At 27.5% G+C, this 19,409-nt stretch overlaps 1 protein-coding gene across 1 annotated transcript in view; it reads right to left on the bottom strand.

The window, feature by feature from the left end:
- Positions 1 to 19,409, bottom strand: part of LOC113560752 (NACHT domain- and WD repeat-containing protein 1) — a 188,007-nt gene that overhangs the window by 94,195 nt on the left and 74,403 nt on the right. Inside the window, exon 2 of the mRNA XM_026966807.1 lies at positions 18,572 to 18,693. Within this exon, the coding sequence (XP_026822608.1) occupies positions 18,572 to 18,677 (106 nt within the window). The 5' untranslated portion in view covers positions 18,678 to 18,693. The remainder of the gene's footprint in view (positions 1 to 18,571; positions 18,694 to 19,409) is intronic.

Raw genomic sequence — 19,409 nt, 5'->3', positions numbered from 1 at the left:
ATAATACGAGTCATTTATTAATTACAAATCGTAACGAAATTTTTTTACTTGTAAATGACAACGTATCAAACATTTTATTATTTTCTACTGAAACTAACTTAAAATTGTCGAGTAAAGTTGATACAATTTTTGTATTTGGGACCTTTAAGAGTTGTCCGAAATTATTTACCCAAATGTTTACAGTTCATGATTTACAAAATGGTAATTATTTACCATTCTTATTTTTTATACTTCACAATAATGAAATTAAAACATATGAAAAGACGTTTATGCACATTATATCTGAATGTATCACACTCAATATAATATTATCGCCAAAAACAGTTTTGACGACAAATTTGAATTTATACAACTATTATCATACAAGTTTTTACCAGTGTCATAATACCTATTTTACTAAATTATATTAACATTTTAACTTCAATACATTTTTTATTAACGTTTTTACCAGTGCCAACATTTTTCAACAAAAACAAAACATTTTAATATCAAAAAGCATTTTTAACCTATTTTTTAATATTATATTTTTTAATCATATACGTTTATATCAGTGTCAACATTAAAAAAAAAAAAAAAAAACAAAACATCATTTTTAACCTACCTGCAGGATCTACTGATGCTACAGACAGTCCTAAGTTCGTATAAAAATGTGAAAGAAAATAAAGCTTTTTAAATTTAAATTTACATATTTAAATTAATTTAATTTTAAATTTCGGGGTGCAATTCGTATGCACTCCAAAAAAACTCGGGCCACAATTCAGAAGAAATTTTTACCGCGGGACGCAACTAGTAGCCACCCACGACGCGAGCGGATGAGAATGAAAGATAGAAAAGTTTATAAAAGTCTTATTACATTCGATATTGTTTTTAAGATGGGTATGTTTCTGCTTATAAAACGCACACACAGAGATGCACTTGACAGCAAAGACTAATAGAAACGTTACGTTCAACATTTTCTAATTGGAATTTGAACGTCATTCGATACACGAATTAGTTACACGACCGGGAAATTAATATCATTTTGTATCACTTTAAAATATTGACAGTTGTTTCAGCTGTTGTATTTGTCACCAAAACAGTACTTGTAATTGGCGAGCAACATTTTTAATCGGAATTTTTTTCCAAAAGCTTGTAATAAACAACGTCAAAACTTTTCGGGACCGCCCTTATACATCATATTGTACGTTATACGCCTATCGCGATATAACGTTCGGCCTGGACACGGCGCATAGTATTATTATATTAACCGTATATTATGCTAAATCGCGTACGTATTATTATTATACATATTGAGATATACACACTACTGCGTGCCTCGGTGCCTGTATAATCAATGCGCCTCGCCGTGGAAAATGCGTGTGACTGATTGCTATACGCAGATATATATATATATATATATATACATATATGTATGGGTGTAGGGCATAATATATGCCACCCCGATGAACTTATGCAAAGCTCGTTACGCGTGTGTCCTCGATAGGAGCTGGCGCGAAGAGAAACAACACGCGCATATCATGCGGAAATCTGGTATACCTATTATATACGTATATATGACCGTGTACGTATAATAATATACGTTTTGTGTAAATATAAATATATATTCTACTTAATATTGCGTGTGTGTGTGTGTGTGTGTGTGTAACGTTTGAGATTCCGCAACAGTAGACTGGAGTAGTGCGGCATACATTATACATATTATTATTATTATTATATCATATAGATGTGTACGCGTTTTACATATCGTGGCGATTTCGCATTTGATGTTTTATGTTCCGAATGATAAAAAATACACGACATGTCGACCGAGTTTTGACGATGGTTTATTATTATTATTTTCGTTATCACTGTAACGGTAATAATACTGGATTTGGTAAATTGAGTCCTAAATTATTGTTTTTAGGTAAACCGAGTCTCTTATAAAATATTTATTCTGACAAATTAATAATGCTTATAATAATTAATACCTATTTTCTAAATTAATAATAACAATAATAATAAAACCTAATAATAATAGGTAATCAATGTCAACTTTCTAATAAATAATACATAATATAACAATTAATAATAATTCATATTGTCAATAATAATAATAGGTAATCAATGTCAATTTTTAAATGAATAATACATAATAATACATGTAATAATTTATAATAATTAATATTTTCAATAATAATAATAAATAGTGATGGGTCGAACCCTGATTTTTTAAATCGAACCGAACTTTAAATTATTTTGTGATCTTCAAAACTATCAATAACTGTGTTGGAATCATTGATTTTCAAATAGCACTTACATGTACTTAAGGAGCAAGTCCACCGCTGAACTTCATTCTTTAACATTTTATGGAACCGAAATTTGTAACCATTAGAAATAAAAATTGTTTTATTACGTTCATTTTTCATCACGTCCATTATAATATTGATATAGATGTGCTTTACACTCGCAATAACTAATGGTGCACGACTGTACGTATAGGTAATTTTGAAAACTAGTCTAATAATATACGAGAGACTCAATTCACCGCTTTTGAAAAACAGTAATTTTACTTGGGACTCAATTTACCTACGCCCAATAATACGCGGGAGTTGCCCTCGATGTGATCGCAAATCGGTACATAATATATTGTTTAGTCACAACGTATATTAACCGGGGTCGAATCCATAAAGCGTAATTTTTTTTTTCAAATTTAAAAAGAAACGCAATGTTTATAGAATTACGTTCGAAAATAATAATTATTACGTATTATAAGCTATCTTTAACTGGAGCGTCGCGTAATGTTTATTATTCGCATAATCCGAAAGTCACATTATCATAATAATATGTTTATATTGTATGACTTTATAATAATCATAATGAGAACCGAGATTTTATTTGATTACATTAAAGTCATGCAATTTTGTATTTTTATATTTTGTTTCCGATAAACGGCCGATTCTATAAATACAGTGATTACATCGTGTTCGTTTACAGTAGTACTGCATATTAAAAATATTAATCATATTAGTTTCAAATAAAATTAAAATTATCGTTATTTGTATTTTTATGTATTCAGCGTTATTGTGACGGCCAAAATCAATAAAAATTCTAATTTCAATGTGTGTTAAATTTAATTTTAGGAGTTGAAAGACTTAAAACCAAAATAAGAAATAATTAATTAACAAGAAACACCCACTATTTATTTTATTTTAAACAAAATACATATCAATAGACAACGTTTAAAATATTAAAACAACAAAAATTATAAGATGACAAGAACAAAAGATTATTTAAAATGTTAAGCTGTACCAATATTCGTTTTGTTGGCCTGGTAACCAAGCGACTTAATCACTAACAAAAAAAAATAAAAACAAGTTGTTTACCCAGCCATCACCGTGATCACAATTAGAGCTCGTAAATTATCATTCGAAATTGTCGACCGAGTGCACAAAGGCGTTGTTGCAGTAGGAGGTACCCGAAAACAACGAAATTCTGGGGACTGCGGCGTATACACAGACTGCGCTATGCGGCGAAATAAACATTATTCTCTGTACCTACGCAATATATTACACAATATTATCAATGTCAATAAAATAATACGTCGTAACGTTAAAAGCAACAGCACGACGGTTAAATGTGTTATTCTTTATACGACGTTAAGTACGAAAATTGAATAAACTTTAGATTCCACGCACACACACTGTACAAGACAATATATATTTTTTCAATTTAATTCCTGCCCGTAACATCCACGATATAATATATTCATACTACCGAAATATCTATCGGTCACAATAATATAATAGCGCACTGCAGACCATTACCGTGTACCTATAGACTTGATTGGGTCAACGTAATTGTTTTATTTTATTTTAACATATCACTGACGAATGTAGTACGCATGCGCATAGCGCGATAGTAACATTGTGCCAGTCGCTTGATACAGATATAACAATAATTGTGGTGGAAAATCATTTTAAATTGAATTAGTAGCGAATTGGTGAACTATAGCGATTATTCGTTTTGCTTTTAATACTGCTGTTTACGTTGGTTACGGAGTGGCGTCTTCTTCGCGCGCTGTTTGTACAAGACACAGCATACCGTCCCCGTGGTGGTAAAACGTCTCGTGCGCACAATATTGTTCAAATAATATTTTGGCTCCGCTGTTTTCGGAAAATATAATAGCATTATGTATCATATAAACTATAAACACCCCCCGCGATTTGACGTTCTGTTGAACACTGTGGTTGTTGTTCTCAACGAAAGACAGTGTGCATATAAATATCTCATGTGATTGCTAAATTGTTGAATACTTTGCATAACAGCTGTTGTAATAATAATTGTAATGTCGACGTATTGTACGAATTATAGATAGAAGTTCATTAATTTAATTTAAATAGGTCAGTAGACAGAATACACGTCGAAATGGTGTATCAGAGGTTTTATACGATGTATTGTTGCCGATAATAACTGGTAATAACACACGGTAAATACGAGTGCATACGATTGTGATAAAAAAAAATCTAATAAGGCACGCTAAAGCCTCCTAATTAATACCTCTTACGCAACTAAATGAGCCGAGTACTCTGAATGATTGAAAAACTATTCATATTTTTTACATTTCTTCTACGAATCATTATAAAAGCATACAAATCAATTTGATTATTTTTTTTTCACGTTTATTAAACTAATTTGTAAACTTTAAATTTAGTTGTCGATTTCCCTATACAAAATGGACAATTTTTGTATAACACATACATGTTGGTCTTACAGCATAACAACTTACTGTAATATTATAATACGTTATCATCACTCCGCTTTTGAATAATACTGCTAATGATATAATAATATATGTGTATAATTACCACGGAAACTCTAAATTACTATGTAATGCAAATTTTTACACGGTTTTTGAAATCTAACCAGAGATAATTTATTTTACTCTAAGAATTATCGTGTTATATGTAAGTACACATCCAAAGGTCTCCTATACGATTATCATGTATGCTAATTTCGACTAATCACGGGTAATAATAATAATAATAATAACCCATTTTCAGTTGTCTTGTTTAACGATACACTCCTTTAGGATGAACAATAATGGCTGGGCTTAGCCGGCCGCTAAACATCGACGACAGACTTATTCGAGTATTATTGTCGTATTTATATAACAATAATAAAGTGCCAACCCATAAAATCATATCATCATCGAACATATATGACAAAAATATTTATGATTTTTCCTTTTGTATTTTATTTTGTGAATTATTATCATCACACCACGTCTGGACGACATTATAGGGATAGCAATAAATAACGTTTGCGTATATTATAATATTATCCTCTTGATCGAAATTCCACGCCATTACTTGTGGAACCGTTTTTTTTTTTATAAATTAAATAATGTTTGTATCGTGTGTTCCGCGTAGTTCGTGTTAGTCTAAAAAATTAGTATTTTTTTTTTTTTTAATATAATATAATAATATGTATTATATAGTGTGTCGTCCCTTGTCAAGATGAAAATTTTGTTATTTATTTTTCTTCCGGTGTCTTGAATCCAAGAATAGATAAGTCTCTATCGATTCGCTAAGTGATAGGTTCTTAAATGTTATTCCTTAATCATTTACTTCTTAGTACTTAGTGATTAATGGATTATTACTATATCGTTTCGAACACAATAGATAAAATGTTATCTACCAGTGTTTATTGTTTTACCTTAAATGTTTATTTATTTTTATTAGACAGCAATAATAGTTTTACAAAACATCAACTGTCTCCAGTTATTAGTAATCGTTAGAAAAAAAAATACTATAGACCTATAACGATAATATTACCATTTAAAAATATTGTTATAATTTAAAAACCTAAAATTCAATTTGACAAAAAAGTTTTAAAATGAGTTATTGTAGATTTGATAGAGCCAACTAATTACCATAAATCCAGCGTCCCGACTCAGTCTAATTTTTCGAGAACAATTTTCCGTAGACGATTTCAAAAGGATGTCACTGTTAAGAAACGAGTACATATTCGTAAAACCTCCCTCACTTTGAAACCGAAAGTGTAAGAACAAAAGTGTTTGTGTATATTTTTTTCTTTGTCTAAATCCCAAAAACCGATGCACATTTATCAAAGTATGTATACTGCCACCACAGTAGTAACCAACACCCGTCTTCGAAATATCGATTAAACAACGTGTTATGTGTGTGTAGACGACGACCAAAAGATAGGTCACACGAATCCAACATATCCCCCTAACGATTCGTGTAAAACCACCGTCGTGTGTAAGTTTCGTTGACAGATAACTCGCTGTGAGACTATATAGATGTTAAATGGAGTAAGCACTCTAAAATGCTGGAACAGAAAACCGTAAGAAAATCTGTTAGGGGAAAGAAATTTGTTACATTTACAGCAGCTACGTTTTTACAACAAACCAATCAGTTGTAGTCATTGAAATTGTTTTCAAGCGATTTTAGAAATTAGATGTGTATCATGACGTTCATAGAATCTATTCATTCGACGTTAAACACAAGAATTACCTGAACAGAATAATAGCAATATTAAGCAAAACAACACGCGAGAACGTTCAAAACCTATTATTCAATTGTCATGACATGTAGAAACGTCGTTATTTGTCTTGTATTTATGAGGGCACTCAAGAAACCGGATGTAAGGACCAATGGGGTTTAACTGACCTCTACCCTATTTTGTGGAAAGACACGGCCATACATTACGTACATAATATAACGGTACGATACAGTTCGCGCAATAAACAACGCGCGCATTATGCGGAAAACTATCTTGTTTAAGATTCCAGGCCTGTAGTAAAATATTGGGGTCATTTTTATGTTTTTTCCGTTCGCTCCTGACCCACAGTTTGTAGATTTAGTGTCGACAAAACAAGTGTTTTTGTTTATTTTATTTTTTTTTATTATTATTCCGTTGTTACACTCGAGGATGGACCCCGAATGCACCAGAACTACCACTGCCCCCGCCGTCGACGCCACAAACATTACAGTCAAAATATCGATCGACCGTTACAACAACACTGTACATTGTATAACCTATTCGGACGATAAAACAATACACATAAGTACTTCTGGTATGTGTTTAGTACGCGTAATGTCATTATATATGTTCATGTGATTACTAAATTAATGCCGAGCAGAGTTAATAAGTTTACGGAGATAAAAAAATTTGAAGTAATTATAAATGTTTAAACAAACTTTAAACTTAAACTTGAACTTTAAACAAAACTATTTAATTTCAAATCAAGCTCTAGTGTAAAGTTAAACCGATCGTTTTTAATTTGTTTTAAAATGTATACATGCTGTAGATACCCCATCACATTATCATATAAAAACTTGTTTGACGACTAGTTTTATTTTATTGCTTTTATTTTTTTAAAAATTTTATTGTGCTAATTTACTTTGAAACGGTTTACATTATTTTTATGTAATGTCACATGATGTAAATAAAATTAGTTATATAATTTATAAAAAGGTTTATTTTAATTTATTTTTTGAAATATTTTATTTTTTTTATTGACTGAACTAAGATATTATAAATATATAAAAATACAATTATTATAAAGCTTTAACTAATTTATAATTGTTTTATTTTGACCTAATCTAGGCAATAATATGTACCTTAAGCTAAAGACTAAAAGATATATTACTTAAAAGTATGATTTAGTATGAAAACGCAAATGGTTTCAATTCATGTATAGAAAAACTTTCAAGATTTTTACGAAATTCAATTGTCATAATTTGGATAGTGGAGTTCTTTGATGGAAAAAAATAATATATTCAAAATGTAATCAATATATTATTACACTAACGATTAGGCTCAAACATGGTTTCCAAAACATATATTTGTTTTTAAATAAAAGTAGACAAAAAATATTTAATTATCTAAAGTACCTATTTTTAAGTTTCAAAATAAATATCTGTATTTTGTTGTAGAAAATATCAAGTCATTATAAATAAGGACACGTTTATTTATAATTTTAACAAATAGCTGAGAACAATAGTTTATTACATATTTTGAACTAAATTGTATTATAAGTACAAAAAAAAATATAGTAATGGAACAAACATTAATTAAAAAGATAAAATATTATTTTAAATAAAAAAGAAAGTAGAAGCATAATATTTATAATAAATCAAATTTAATGTAAACGAATTTTTTACAGTTTGTATTAAAAGCTTAATACTTTATTGATATAATCAGAAACCAGCTATATAATACACCAGTAATACAATAATATGATGGTTATAAAATAAATGGTGTATAAATAAGTTCAGTTTTTATAGAAATTATTATAAACTAGGATGATAGCTTATCAAAGGACTCGTTAAATGCTATCAATGACTATAATTCATATTACATATCTGTAGACAATATTATATGAAGTTTTTGGAAGTTAGTATGCTAGATCCACCATGCGTTGGTTGAACCATTCATAAGTTTTTAAAGAGATATCACGTTAACATAAATTAATCTATCAGCTAAGGTGGTCAAGTATAACTGTTATGGTACACGCGTAGTGGTGACTCTATCAAGCATTACCAGCAAACAAATAGAAACTTCTTTGAACTCAATTTAAAATTGACGATTTTGTGGAAGTTTTTAAGGGTACGTTAAACAGAGCTATATACTAGTAAAGAGAATAAGTACAGATTAACCAGTAGTCCAAACTTAGATGACATATGTTTAAAAGACCTTAATATCATAAACATCTTACAACTATTAGACAAAATATGTTAACAGCAATAACTTACAACTAAACACGTAAAGATAAATATATTTTTTTTTATGTTGAGATTACATAAACTACACATAATGAACCATTTACAAAATGTCAGTAAGAAAAAAAATTAAAAACTTTTTAGAGCTTTAAAGTTTATCTAGTAATCTAGTTGAATTTTACTTTCTGAGTGAAATGGAGATTTATGGTTTTACAATGATGTACTGAAAACTCTTTTCTATCATTAATAGTAATCAAACAGTTTAACGTATACCTAACTTAATTTATCTAACTATATTATATAAATTGAGTAATGGATATGTACATGGATAGAGGTTTTAAATTAACGTTTTCTTATAGTTTACTAAATAATTATAAAAAAACGTAAAATTTTATAAACGTTGAAAATAAAATTATTGACTTGTTATTATTATTTATTTATGAAGCTAATATATGAAAAATTTTGAAATATGTGCTAAATCTTAAGTTATTCTAATTAAAATTAAAAATTGATTAAGAAAATGTTATTTAAAATGGATTAAATATGAATTATAGTGACGGTATTTTTAGTCTCACGATTACAATGTTATTATAAACACATTGTTTTAATTTTTTTTATTTATTTATTTATTATTTTTTTTTTTTTGATGAAATGAATTATTTCGTGATTTAGAGTTGTGAAATAATAAAACATGATTTATCGCTTAATGCTATTATTTATTCTGAAAAATGTTGCCAAATATTTAAATTTATTAAGAAAGCCGAAATGTTTAAGCATGCCAAAATCTATAAATTTTATGATGATATTTTTTTATACTCTTTCTTATATTTCTCGTGCAGTGCAGTTATTTATTTATAATATTCGTTTAATAAATGTCGAGAAAACTTGATAGATTTTATTTTTATAAGCACTTTAAAGTTTAAAAACGATGTTCAACATTGTGGAACACTTTGGTTCCTATATTATAATTGGATTTTCGAATGAAATGATTTTGATATTGAAAATACAACTGAACTCGTCGAGTTGAGCGGACAGAGACGGATGCCGCGCAAATGTTTCACGCAATCGTGTTAATAACTGCACGTAATTGTTTCAGATTCTTATCGAAACCATAATATTATGTTTACCGAATCATCTAATACAATATTATAACAATATATTAATAATATCAACTCGTGTTATAAGTGTGTATATAACGTATAGTTTTAAAATATATATATATATATATATATTTCCTGTCGTGTCTTTAATGACATGTCTGTGGGTCATAAAATATAGGTAGGTAGGTACCTCATGTCGGATGTTTTACGCACTAACGAACAAATAACGAGTGGCAAATAATCCAACTTATTGTAGTTCCGGTGCAAACCATAATATTATTACGCTGTGAGGCGGACACGTTCGAATACATAATAAGTATGTATACGTTTCAGGCGTTTCTGTACATCTCATTATTTAATAATAAACATGGAATGATAGTGATATTATTATATTATAATATTATTGTGTAGTCGGCGTATCGTTATTATCGTACGTACAATATTATGAATAAGCCGTAAAGGGGAGGATAATCGTCTTTCGGCATAGCCGTATCCCACCTACGTGGTTCGACGATTTTTTGTTCGCAAGAATTATTATTGATTTTGTCGTCGCCCCGACGGTCTCTTTTCATTTTGCTGGATATACATTGAAAGTGAAAACCAACGGAAGTATATATACCATTATGAAAAGTATTTTTTTTTTCCTGAAAAGACGACGAACGAGACGAATACTTTGTGACGGAAATATGACCGACAAAAAAAATAAAAATAAAAAGATGATGATACATCGTGGCGTATACGTTGTATTATAGTCGTATTAGGAGGGGAGATTGCATGCGTTTCAAAACCCTCTAAAAAAATGAACTCTTCGGTTTTGTATAAATAACCAAATGCTATTAAGTTTACCGTCGCGAGTAGGTTAACTTAAACAAATGGGTAGATAATGTAAAATCGTCCGTTTTATTATCAATACCTGTATATTATTATTGTCACGAAACGTCTCTTCGAAAAGTAAAACGCGCAGTTAATATTTCATTCGAAAAACCGATATTTGGGTTTTGTACGTCATATTATCATCATGTCCATATGGCATATATTGTTAGATATGAGTAGTACGTATAGTCAGTAGGCACGACGCATATTCTTTCCGCGTAAACTTGTCAATATAAACGATAAATAATACGGTAGTTGCGTACAAAGTATAAAACAAACACGTCGTGACTTGACAACGATGGCCCCGCGAGTATATCGTAACAACAAGGTAGTCTGTATTGCCCACGAAATATTCCACAGTAGTTGTTGGTGTGGACGAAAATAACTGTGTAAGACTGGAAAGTTCGAGATAATCAAATCCAAACGAAATATTTTGAATACGAATGAGAAATTCGTTCTTCGATTGAACGGCAAGAGGGTATATAAATAGCAAGCGTGTTCCTAATGAAAATACCGTTTTCAGATATAATAACAACTACTGCGTTGCAATACAACAGCAAATCAAATAGTTCGAATTTCACATCGCCGTCTAATGCCAATGTATGGTCAAAGTATATAAAAGCATAAAATAAAATTCATATACCATAAATTATATGAATTATAATTTTATTACATAAATATCTTTATCATAGGTGCATCTTAAATCATAGGCAAGTGCCTGCTATTTTAATTTACTACGATGACTTGCCTCGATTACTATTATATTTCAAATATTCGAACGAAAACTCCAAATAACGTTAAAATTAATACTTAACTAATATAGTTCGCCTACGCTCTACACCTGTATTACGTATAATCGAGTTGATATAATTATTGAGTCGGAATTGAAAATCACAAGAATTATTTTAGTTTTTAATATACACAAACTATACAATTGTATACATAAACAACTTTCAAAATTATTGTATTATTAAGACATATCGAAATAAATAAATAAATAACAGAATGTCAAACACACTTCTAATACAGATTTAATATCATACACCTACCTATTTACGTTCGTATAAACATTTTGAATAAGTGTTATATAATATTCATGCAAACCGATTTCGATAATGAATATAAAAGAGAACCAAGACAATTTTAAATACATAAATAAATATTTCAGTGTGCCCCAGCTGCTTTCATTTATCTATACTTTTATTTATTTATTTATTTGTATATGGTATATGTATTCTATTTATTTTTACTTTGCATTTATTCTCGTTCGTCATTCATTTTAAATACTATAAACAAAATAAGAGTTGAACACTTTTTTCATTATTTTATTTTATTTTTAGTTTGATGGATAAACTTCTATTATTTACATTAACATAATACAATGTATTCATTAAGTTTATTTTAATTGGTAAAATAGTGATTATTGTAGCTATTTTTTGTTGTGTTTTATAATTATGCGAAAATACAGTGCTGATCGTAGTGATAATAGAAATTTAATGGAAATACGTCAAAAACTGGTAGTAGCCAATGTAGGTATTTTTAATCATATAGTGTTGTTATATTTATGTGCCTAAAGATAGATAGTTTAAAAGATTTTAATATTATTATCCGTAAAAACAAATTATTATTTATTGTTATTCAATTAATTTATCTATTATCGTGGATGATCGATAAAACCATAAAAAATATAGTGTGTTCAACGCCTTTTTTATTTATTTTTTTTTATGTGAAATTTTTGACTAATATACACAGATTAAACGATCAGCATTACATTTCGTTGAAATAAGCTGACTAAAAATAAAGAAAATAATAAATACCATTGTAAAACCAATCATTTTTTTACTCATTTATATTAAAAAAAAAAAATTATTCAATTCAATTGAATAAAAAAAAGTTACATTAGGTATATTGGATAATTTATTTTATTTGACAAATATTTAACTTTAAAATTGAAAAAAATATATTTATTATATTACATATAAATTATAAATGTGTTAATAATAAGTCTAAATTAACTATCGTAGATACAGTTTCTGATTTTTAATATATTTTAAATAATTAATAAAACCTGAAAGTCAAAATCAATTTTAGTTATTTTTTTTAAAGGCGTTAATAGGGTACAAAAACTAATATATCAACTGTTTGATATACACGTACTGGTATAATATAGTGAGTGCGGCGACGATGAAAATATCAATAGCACAATTAAATTTCAGATAAATCAGCATAGCGAATAAACGCATGAGTTTGAAAACTGAAACACTGTACAATATATTTTGTTTGCAAGAGAGTTAGAACAATTCAAACATGTACAAGTTAGTAATGTAAAGGACGATCGTACAAATTTAAATAGTTTGATCATTAAAAAAAAAAAAATTATCGATTCAATTGTCTAGTTGATATTTTAGTGAAAACGAAAAATGTTCCGATTAAACAAACTTATATTATATTATAATATCATGACATACACAGATCTAATGAATTCCAGTTACGTAAAAATGATTTTGACAGGCTTAATTAATACTGAAAGTCTGAAAATATTATTATCGTTGGTTCCATTGTGGTATTTATTTATTTATTTTTTCAGCACTCATATAAAATTGTTAATCTAAAACCATTAATGACGTATATAAACGACGGACAGTGATAGACGACTCCCCGGAGCTTTATTTTTAATTTATTCGCTATGCATATTGACAAAATTCAGTAATTATTTTGCGCCTATAATCGGTATTTAATTGTTTCCACGTCACCAATATTCCATAAAATAATAATTTATATATTGATAATCAACGTCTGCAACAGAGTGGGGATCTTTAATGATTTTATAGGTTTCAGTTTATCGTAACAAGAAATTAAGGTTTCGACGCACTAAACAAGTATTAATTGGATATTCTGACTATTTTTAAGACTCTTTTATTGTGAAATTCTTAATAAAATAACCCAAAACTATAAAATAAAATTTAAAAGACACGACACTAAACCCAAGTACTAAATTAAGTTGGTGAATAAAATAATAAAATGTATAAGGTTATTTTGTCTATATAATTAAAATATTTTTTCATTATATTTATTATTGGAAATATAATAGATTTTGTTTACAATATAAACGACTTTTCTTGTTAAAATTCAATTTACGCTAAAAAAAAATAATATGTGTTCAAAAGACTTATAGATTTTAATTATGTGTATGATTTACGTATATAGATTTTATATTTACTTCAACTAAATCGTAAAACAATATTCGGTGATGAACATAACTTTACATTCACTATCATTTATTTCTAAAAACAATAAATAGTTTAAATTGGGGTTTTTTTTTTTTTAATTACACTTATAAAATCCGAATAAATAACATAATCAGTGAATCGAGTATCAATTTGGTAATTTAATATTCATAAGAGATTATTAATATAATTTTAATAACGTAAATTACAGTGGATAGTATTCTTTGAAAACTAATTTTGCTATTATACGTTTTAATTCAATTATTTCATCAAGCTTATATTTCAAGTTTATATCATAGGAATTCGTTACAAATATGCAAAAATATCCTGATTCGTTCATTAACATATTTAACAAGGTCTGTATTTGTAGGGTAAGATAATCTCAAGTAAATATTGAATTATGTATAATCAAGTATAATATAACTTTTATAATTCGAAAACAAGCGCATACATAATTTTATGACAAAAATAATATTATCGTTTTTTGCTTAAATCTTTTGGTTAAGGCGCAATTATCTCAATTGTATACACACAATATAAAAAATAGTAGTATGTATTAAAAATATTTTGTCAAACTTTCAACAAGAATTGGCTCCAAACACTTTTAAATAAATGATGAAAATAGCACGAGTTTCCGCATTACATTTAAGTGTCTAATAAGATTTTGAAAGTGCTACTATCACCAGTACAGTGATTCCGAAAGCAAGCCATGTCGAATTAATCAATTTTAAATTAAGTATGTATAGTCACTGCTGTATTGAAAGTTCAATTAACTTTTTAAATAGAGTGTTCTAAAACAAAATGTAAATATAAAACATACATAAAAAAAAAAATCAACGATTTAAATTATTTATATATTTTTTTATATATTATAATATTACTTACGGTATTTTATGGTAAATGGTGAGTAGCAGAATATTATACGGTTATCAAACAACTTGGAAACAAAAAAAAAATACCTATAGTTTAAAATATAATATGGATCTGAATAAATGTTTAATTATATTTAAACCACCGCCGCATATTATATATTTTATTGTACAAAAAAGCAATACGATGGTTGATGAGGTCAGTCATAATAAAATAGCACGGAAAACAACAAAGTTGAATTAAAAATAATAATGTACATGGTGTAAATAAAAATAATGTAATATAATGTTAGATACTGAATTCCACGTGACGTTACAATAGCTTATTGTTAATAGTGTTTTATTTATTTTATGAAACGTCCATTATTAATTTCCGAGAAGAAAAAATATATTTTTGTAAGTTTCTTAAGTTTGAATAGGATGCAAACAATTTATTAATTTAACAAAACCATGCTGGTGTTTATATATTTGCATTATACTTAATTTATTTGAAAAATATATATTTGAAATCAGAAATATATATTCTGTTCAAGGCGCTACGAGTATTTTAATAATTTAACTCTACTTAACGCTAAGTGTATTTATTTAAAATAATACCAAAATACTTATAATTACAATCACTGCGTTGTGTATAATAACGGGCTCCTATGCTGTTTTTCATTACGAAAAGAGTCGAACCATTCGCTTTTTTTTTTATCAATATTGTGATCACGTGTCTTTAACATTATTTTTTTTTATAAAAAAAAAAAAAATACATTTATGATTTTATGGAAAAAATCAAAATTCTGTGGGGAGGTACATCTGTAGAAATGTATAATGTAATTATTGTACTAACTGTTTAGTAGTACTTGTCGTGGAAATTATGTAATTGCAACAGCTGGTATAACATTTCACTTATAATAGTTGTATACATCAATAATGATATAAATAAACTACAGACGTTTCAATCTTCTATATCCAGCTATTTTACTAGGAAACATCGTATAGATTTTACTGTTCGTAAATTCCGCAATAATGGCTTTTGGTTATTGTTAAATTTGGCATGCAGACAATTTTCATGTGGTATATCTAGTTTTGTAATGGTTTGCATTTGGATGTCTTTGTATGAACTATTGTTTGATATGCCGCATCCTTAATTAGTTCAAACGTTATTGTTTGAAATGGTTGAATAGAATATTGTGTATTATACGTTATACGTAATAAGTATACTATAATATTCCTCGTTAATGTTTAAATATTAATTTCAAAAAATTATCGTACTTGTTAATATCTAGCAAATAGCTATAGTATAGTTTACAAATAACACAGAATACAGTAAAACAAAAATATAAAATACTTTTAGAACCAAAACATATGAACCACATTATGGAAGTTATTATTACGATTTACGACGGTGACATAGTATAATATTGTTCATTATAACATATTAACTTTTTACTTAGATTTGATATATATATATTCATGAAATTTCATAAAGGTCAATGATCCAATAACGGAAGTTAAATTAAATTATGTTTCTCTAGTTCTAAATGATTATTTTCTTGTACAAAATATGTTATATCAAAAACGAGGATAAAACTAATAATTTATAATAATAATTAAATATTTTCATTATTCTTTCTTTATTTCAGAACAAAATTTAAATCCAAATTTATAGCTTAAAATTAAATTTATAGTTATATACTGTTCAATGATATGTTTAATAGCACAATAATATTCATATTGTTAAATATATCAGAATTATATACAACTCATATAACAAGACGATAACTGCTAATAAACTTAGTATTTAAAATTTGGTAGTACGATGAGTTGGAATATCTATTTAAATGTAATACTTTTTTTTTATGTAATTTGAATATTTGGTAGTTATTTTATTATCGATCATAGTTTTTAAACAACTTATACTGCAACGTTTCCCAAAGTGTGGGTCGCGACCTACTTTTGGATCATCAGTCAATTTTTGGTGGGTCGCGAACAACTTTTTGAATTGTGATGCCAATGCTGTTATTAACTATAACAGAAAACAAGCATACATTTCGCATACACCTCATTATTAAGAGTACAACAAATATATTGATTATAAACCTATAAAATACTAAATACATAACAAAAATGTATACATATCTATTTAATACAAATTTTGTATTTTATTATTACTTTTTTAAAAGTAAAACCATGAGTTTTATAAGTTATAGTGATATGTTACTAGTTAAATATTATGATTGAAGTCTCATGGGGCACCTATTCCATAAAGATTTGTAAATATTATCAAAATTACTTATTGTAAAATAAAAAATTACCAATTGTATTTTTAGCTTTTTATTAATAAGATAAACTTTTATTTTACAGTTACATAACTCATTTTATTTTCACATTATAACTATATTAATAATTAATATTTCTATAGAATATAATAGAAATGTACATGAATATTTTTAAACCATCCAAAATTACTCGTTTACTTTCAGTTAGTTTCTAAATTTACTCAGATTAAAAAAATTAAAAATTTTCCTGAAAAATATTGTGTATTATAAATAGTAAATACTAGTGTCAAAAGAATAGGTATACTTTTAACTGCACGAGTCATGAAATATAAAAAACATATATTTAAATTGTTAAGAATTCTATACAAATAATCCACATGTGTACGTGAATTTATAGTATTTTGATCTAAGTACAACATTATGACTGTTATTTGAGATAAATTACCTTTAATTTAAATAGGTCAACCACACTTTAGTACTGAAGTACTATGTCCTGAAGAACATATTTCATATGAGACCTCGATAGACATAATTCAAGAAATTAATATAAATATAATAATATGATAATGCGATTAAAACGAATACATATTTTTTTATGTCCTTAGTAAATTATTATGTGTACGATATCTGGTAGAAAATTATGTATCCAAATTTAAAACAAACAAATTCATAAAAAGTTACCTGTAGTATATTTTGATTTTTATAGTGTACATCTACATTTAATCATAGTTAAGTATACTTAGTTTGCTTACTTTATTCAATTTAAATTACTGTAATAAATCATATAGTTTGTTGATATGGATTACACTGTTATGACACTATTGATTACGATTTATTGTAATTATAGAGTGTTTATATTAATGCAATATTGATATATTGAGTTCTGTTTTATACATTTTATTGTAATTTTTTTCTCTTAAAATACCGATGAATACCAATTTTTTCTTACTAGCCATAAAGGGGTAATACTTATCTATAATAACTAATAATACTAACGAATCAGTACTTTAATATTATTTAATATGAATTTACTAACCATGATTGTCATTACGAAAATATTATAAAAAAACTAAAATCAGAACCGATATTTTGGTCGCTAATATAAGAATTTGTCCATTTTAATTGCTATTTGTACATGCATTTAACTAGAACCACGGAATCAAATCATTATTAACCGAAACAGGAATGTTTAATTTTAATGAACCGGAACCGAAATTGTTGAAAGCCCTTTAATAACCGAACCGAAACCGAAATAATAATATAGGTCCAAATCCTCGGAGTTACAACGGGTGTGCTTATACTTAATTTTGATATTACATGGTATATATTATACTATAGGTATAATATTATTATGGCAGTGATAGATCGTGTTAATATTTTTGCATATTGTGTATGTAAATAGTCGGGTTGCAAGTAGACTTGCACCGTAAAGTAATATTATTCTTATTTTAATTTTAAAGAATGGCTATAATATTATGTTGTAACACTCGTGCGACAGGTATGACTTACCGTTTCTGGTGGACGCGACGAATACTTTGACCAACCGTGGTATAGCCCATTCCGCTGTATCCAACTCGCCCCTGAACACTCTTTGCACCTCGTCCTCGTTATTCATTTCTGCGAATCCATATCTGTAACCATAACGAATGACCGACGTTATTAAATATTTTACGGTAACTGAAGTTTGTATGTCAACTCGTGAAAACGTGATAAGATAAATATTATTATAAACAATACAAAAAAAAAACACTCGTGACTCAATCCATGACGATATACGTTTTTTTTTCTTATCGTTTTACTTGTCCCGACAATATTATTGATCATCGCTCGACGTCGTTTATAAAAATTATGATATTATTACGTTGAAAAAATAATACCAATAAAAACTATCGTAATAATATAGGTACTTAAAAAAAAAAATCGCACTAATACATTATTAAACGCTGTGCATTGGTCATTGAATTAAATCGTCGTTATCCGAACAAACAACACCGATACGATATTGAGATATTTTGTGTAAACGTCTGTATTTGTTAGAAATGCGTGGAGGACCTATTTTTTTATAACCTGCGTGCGGTGAGTTTTGAGTGAAGTAATTTTATTATAATAATGTTTAAAACTCATAAAACTATAGTCGTGTTTATATGAGCGTGTTTTATATCGAAAAAGTTTGATTGCCTTAAAACGCATGCGTACTTAGGTTAATTATAATATACACTATAGGACGTGCACAATCGTTGTTTTTCTAAAGACCAATTTTTGTTTTGGTTTCAATTAAAAATAAAGATAATATTTTTTCCTCTACGTTTATTGAGTTTTACCTGTGATTTGTAAACGTTTACTTTAT

This window comes from Rhopalosiphum maidis, chromosome 1 (assembly GCF_003676215.2).
Source record: "Rhopalosiphum maidis isolate BTI-1 chromosome 1, ASM367621v3, whole genome shotgun sequence".
Lineage (NCBI taxonomy): Eukaryota > Metazoa > Arthropoda > Insecta > Hemiptera > Aphididae > Rhopalosiphum > Rhopalosiphum maidis.
Note: the sequence above shows the minus strand (reverse complement) of the source record. Positions and strands in the feature narration are given on the sequence as shown.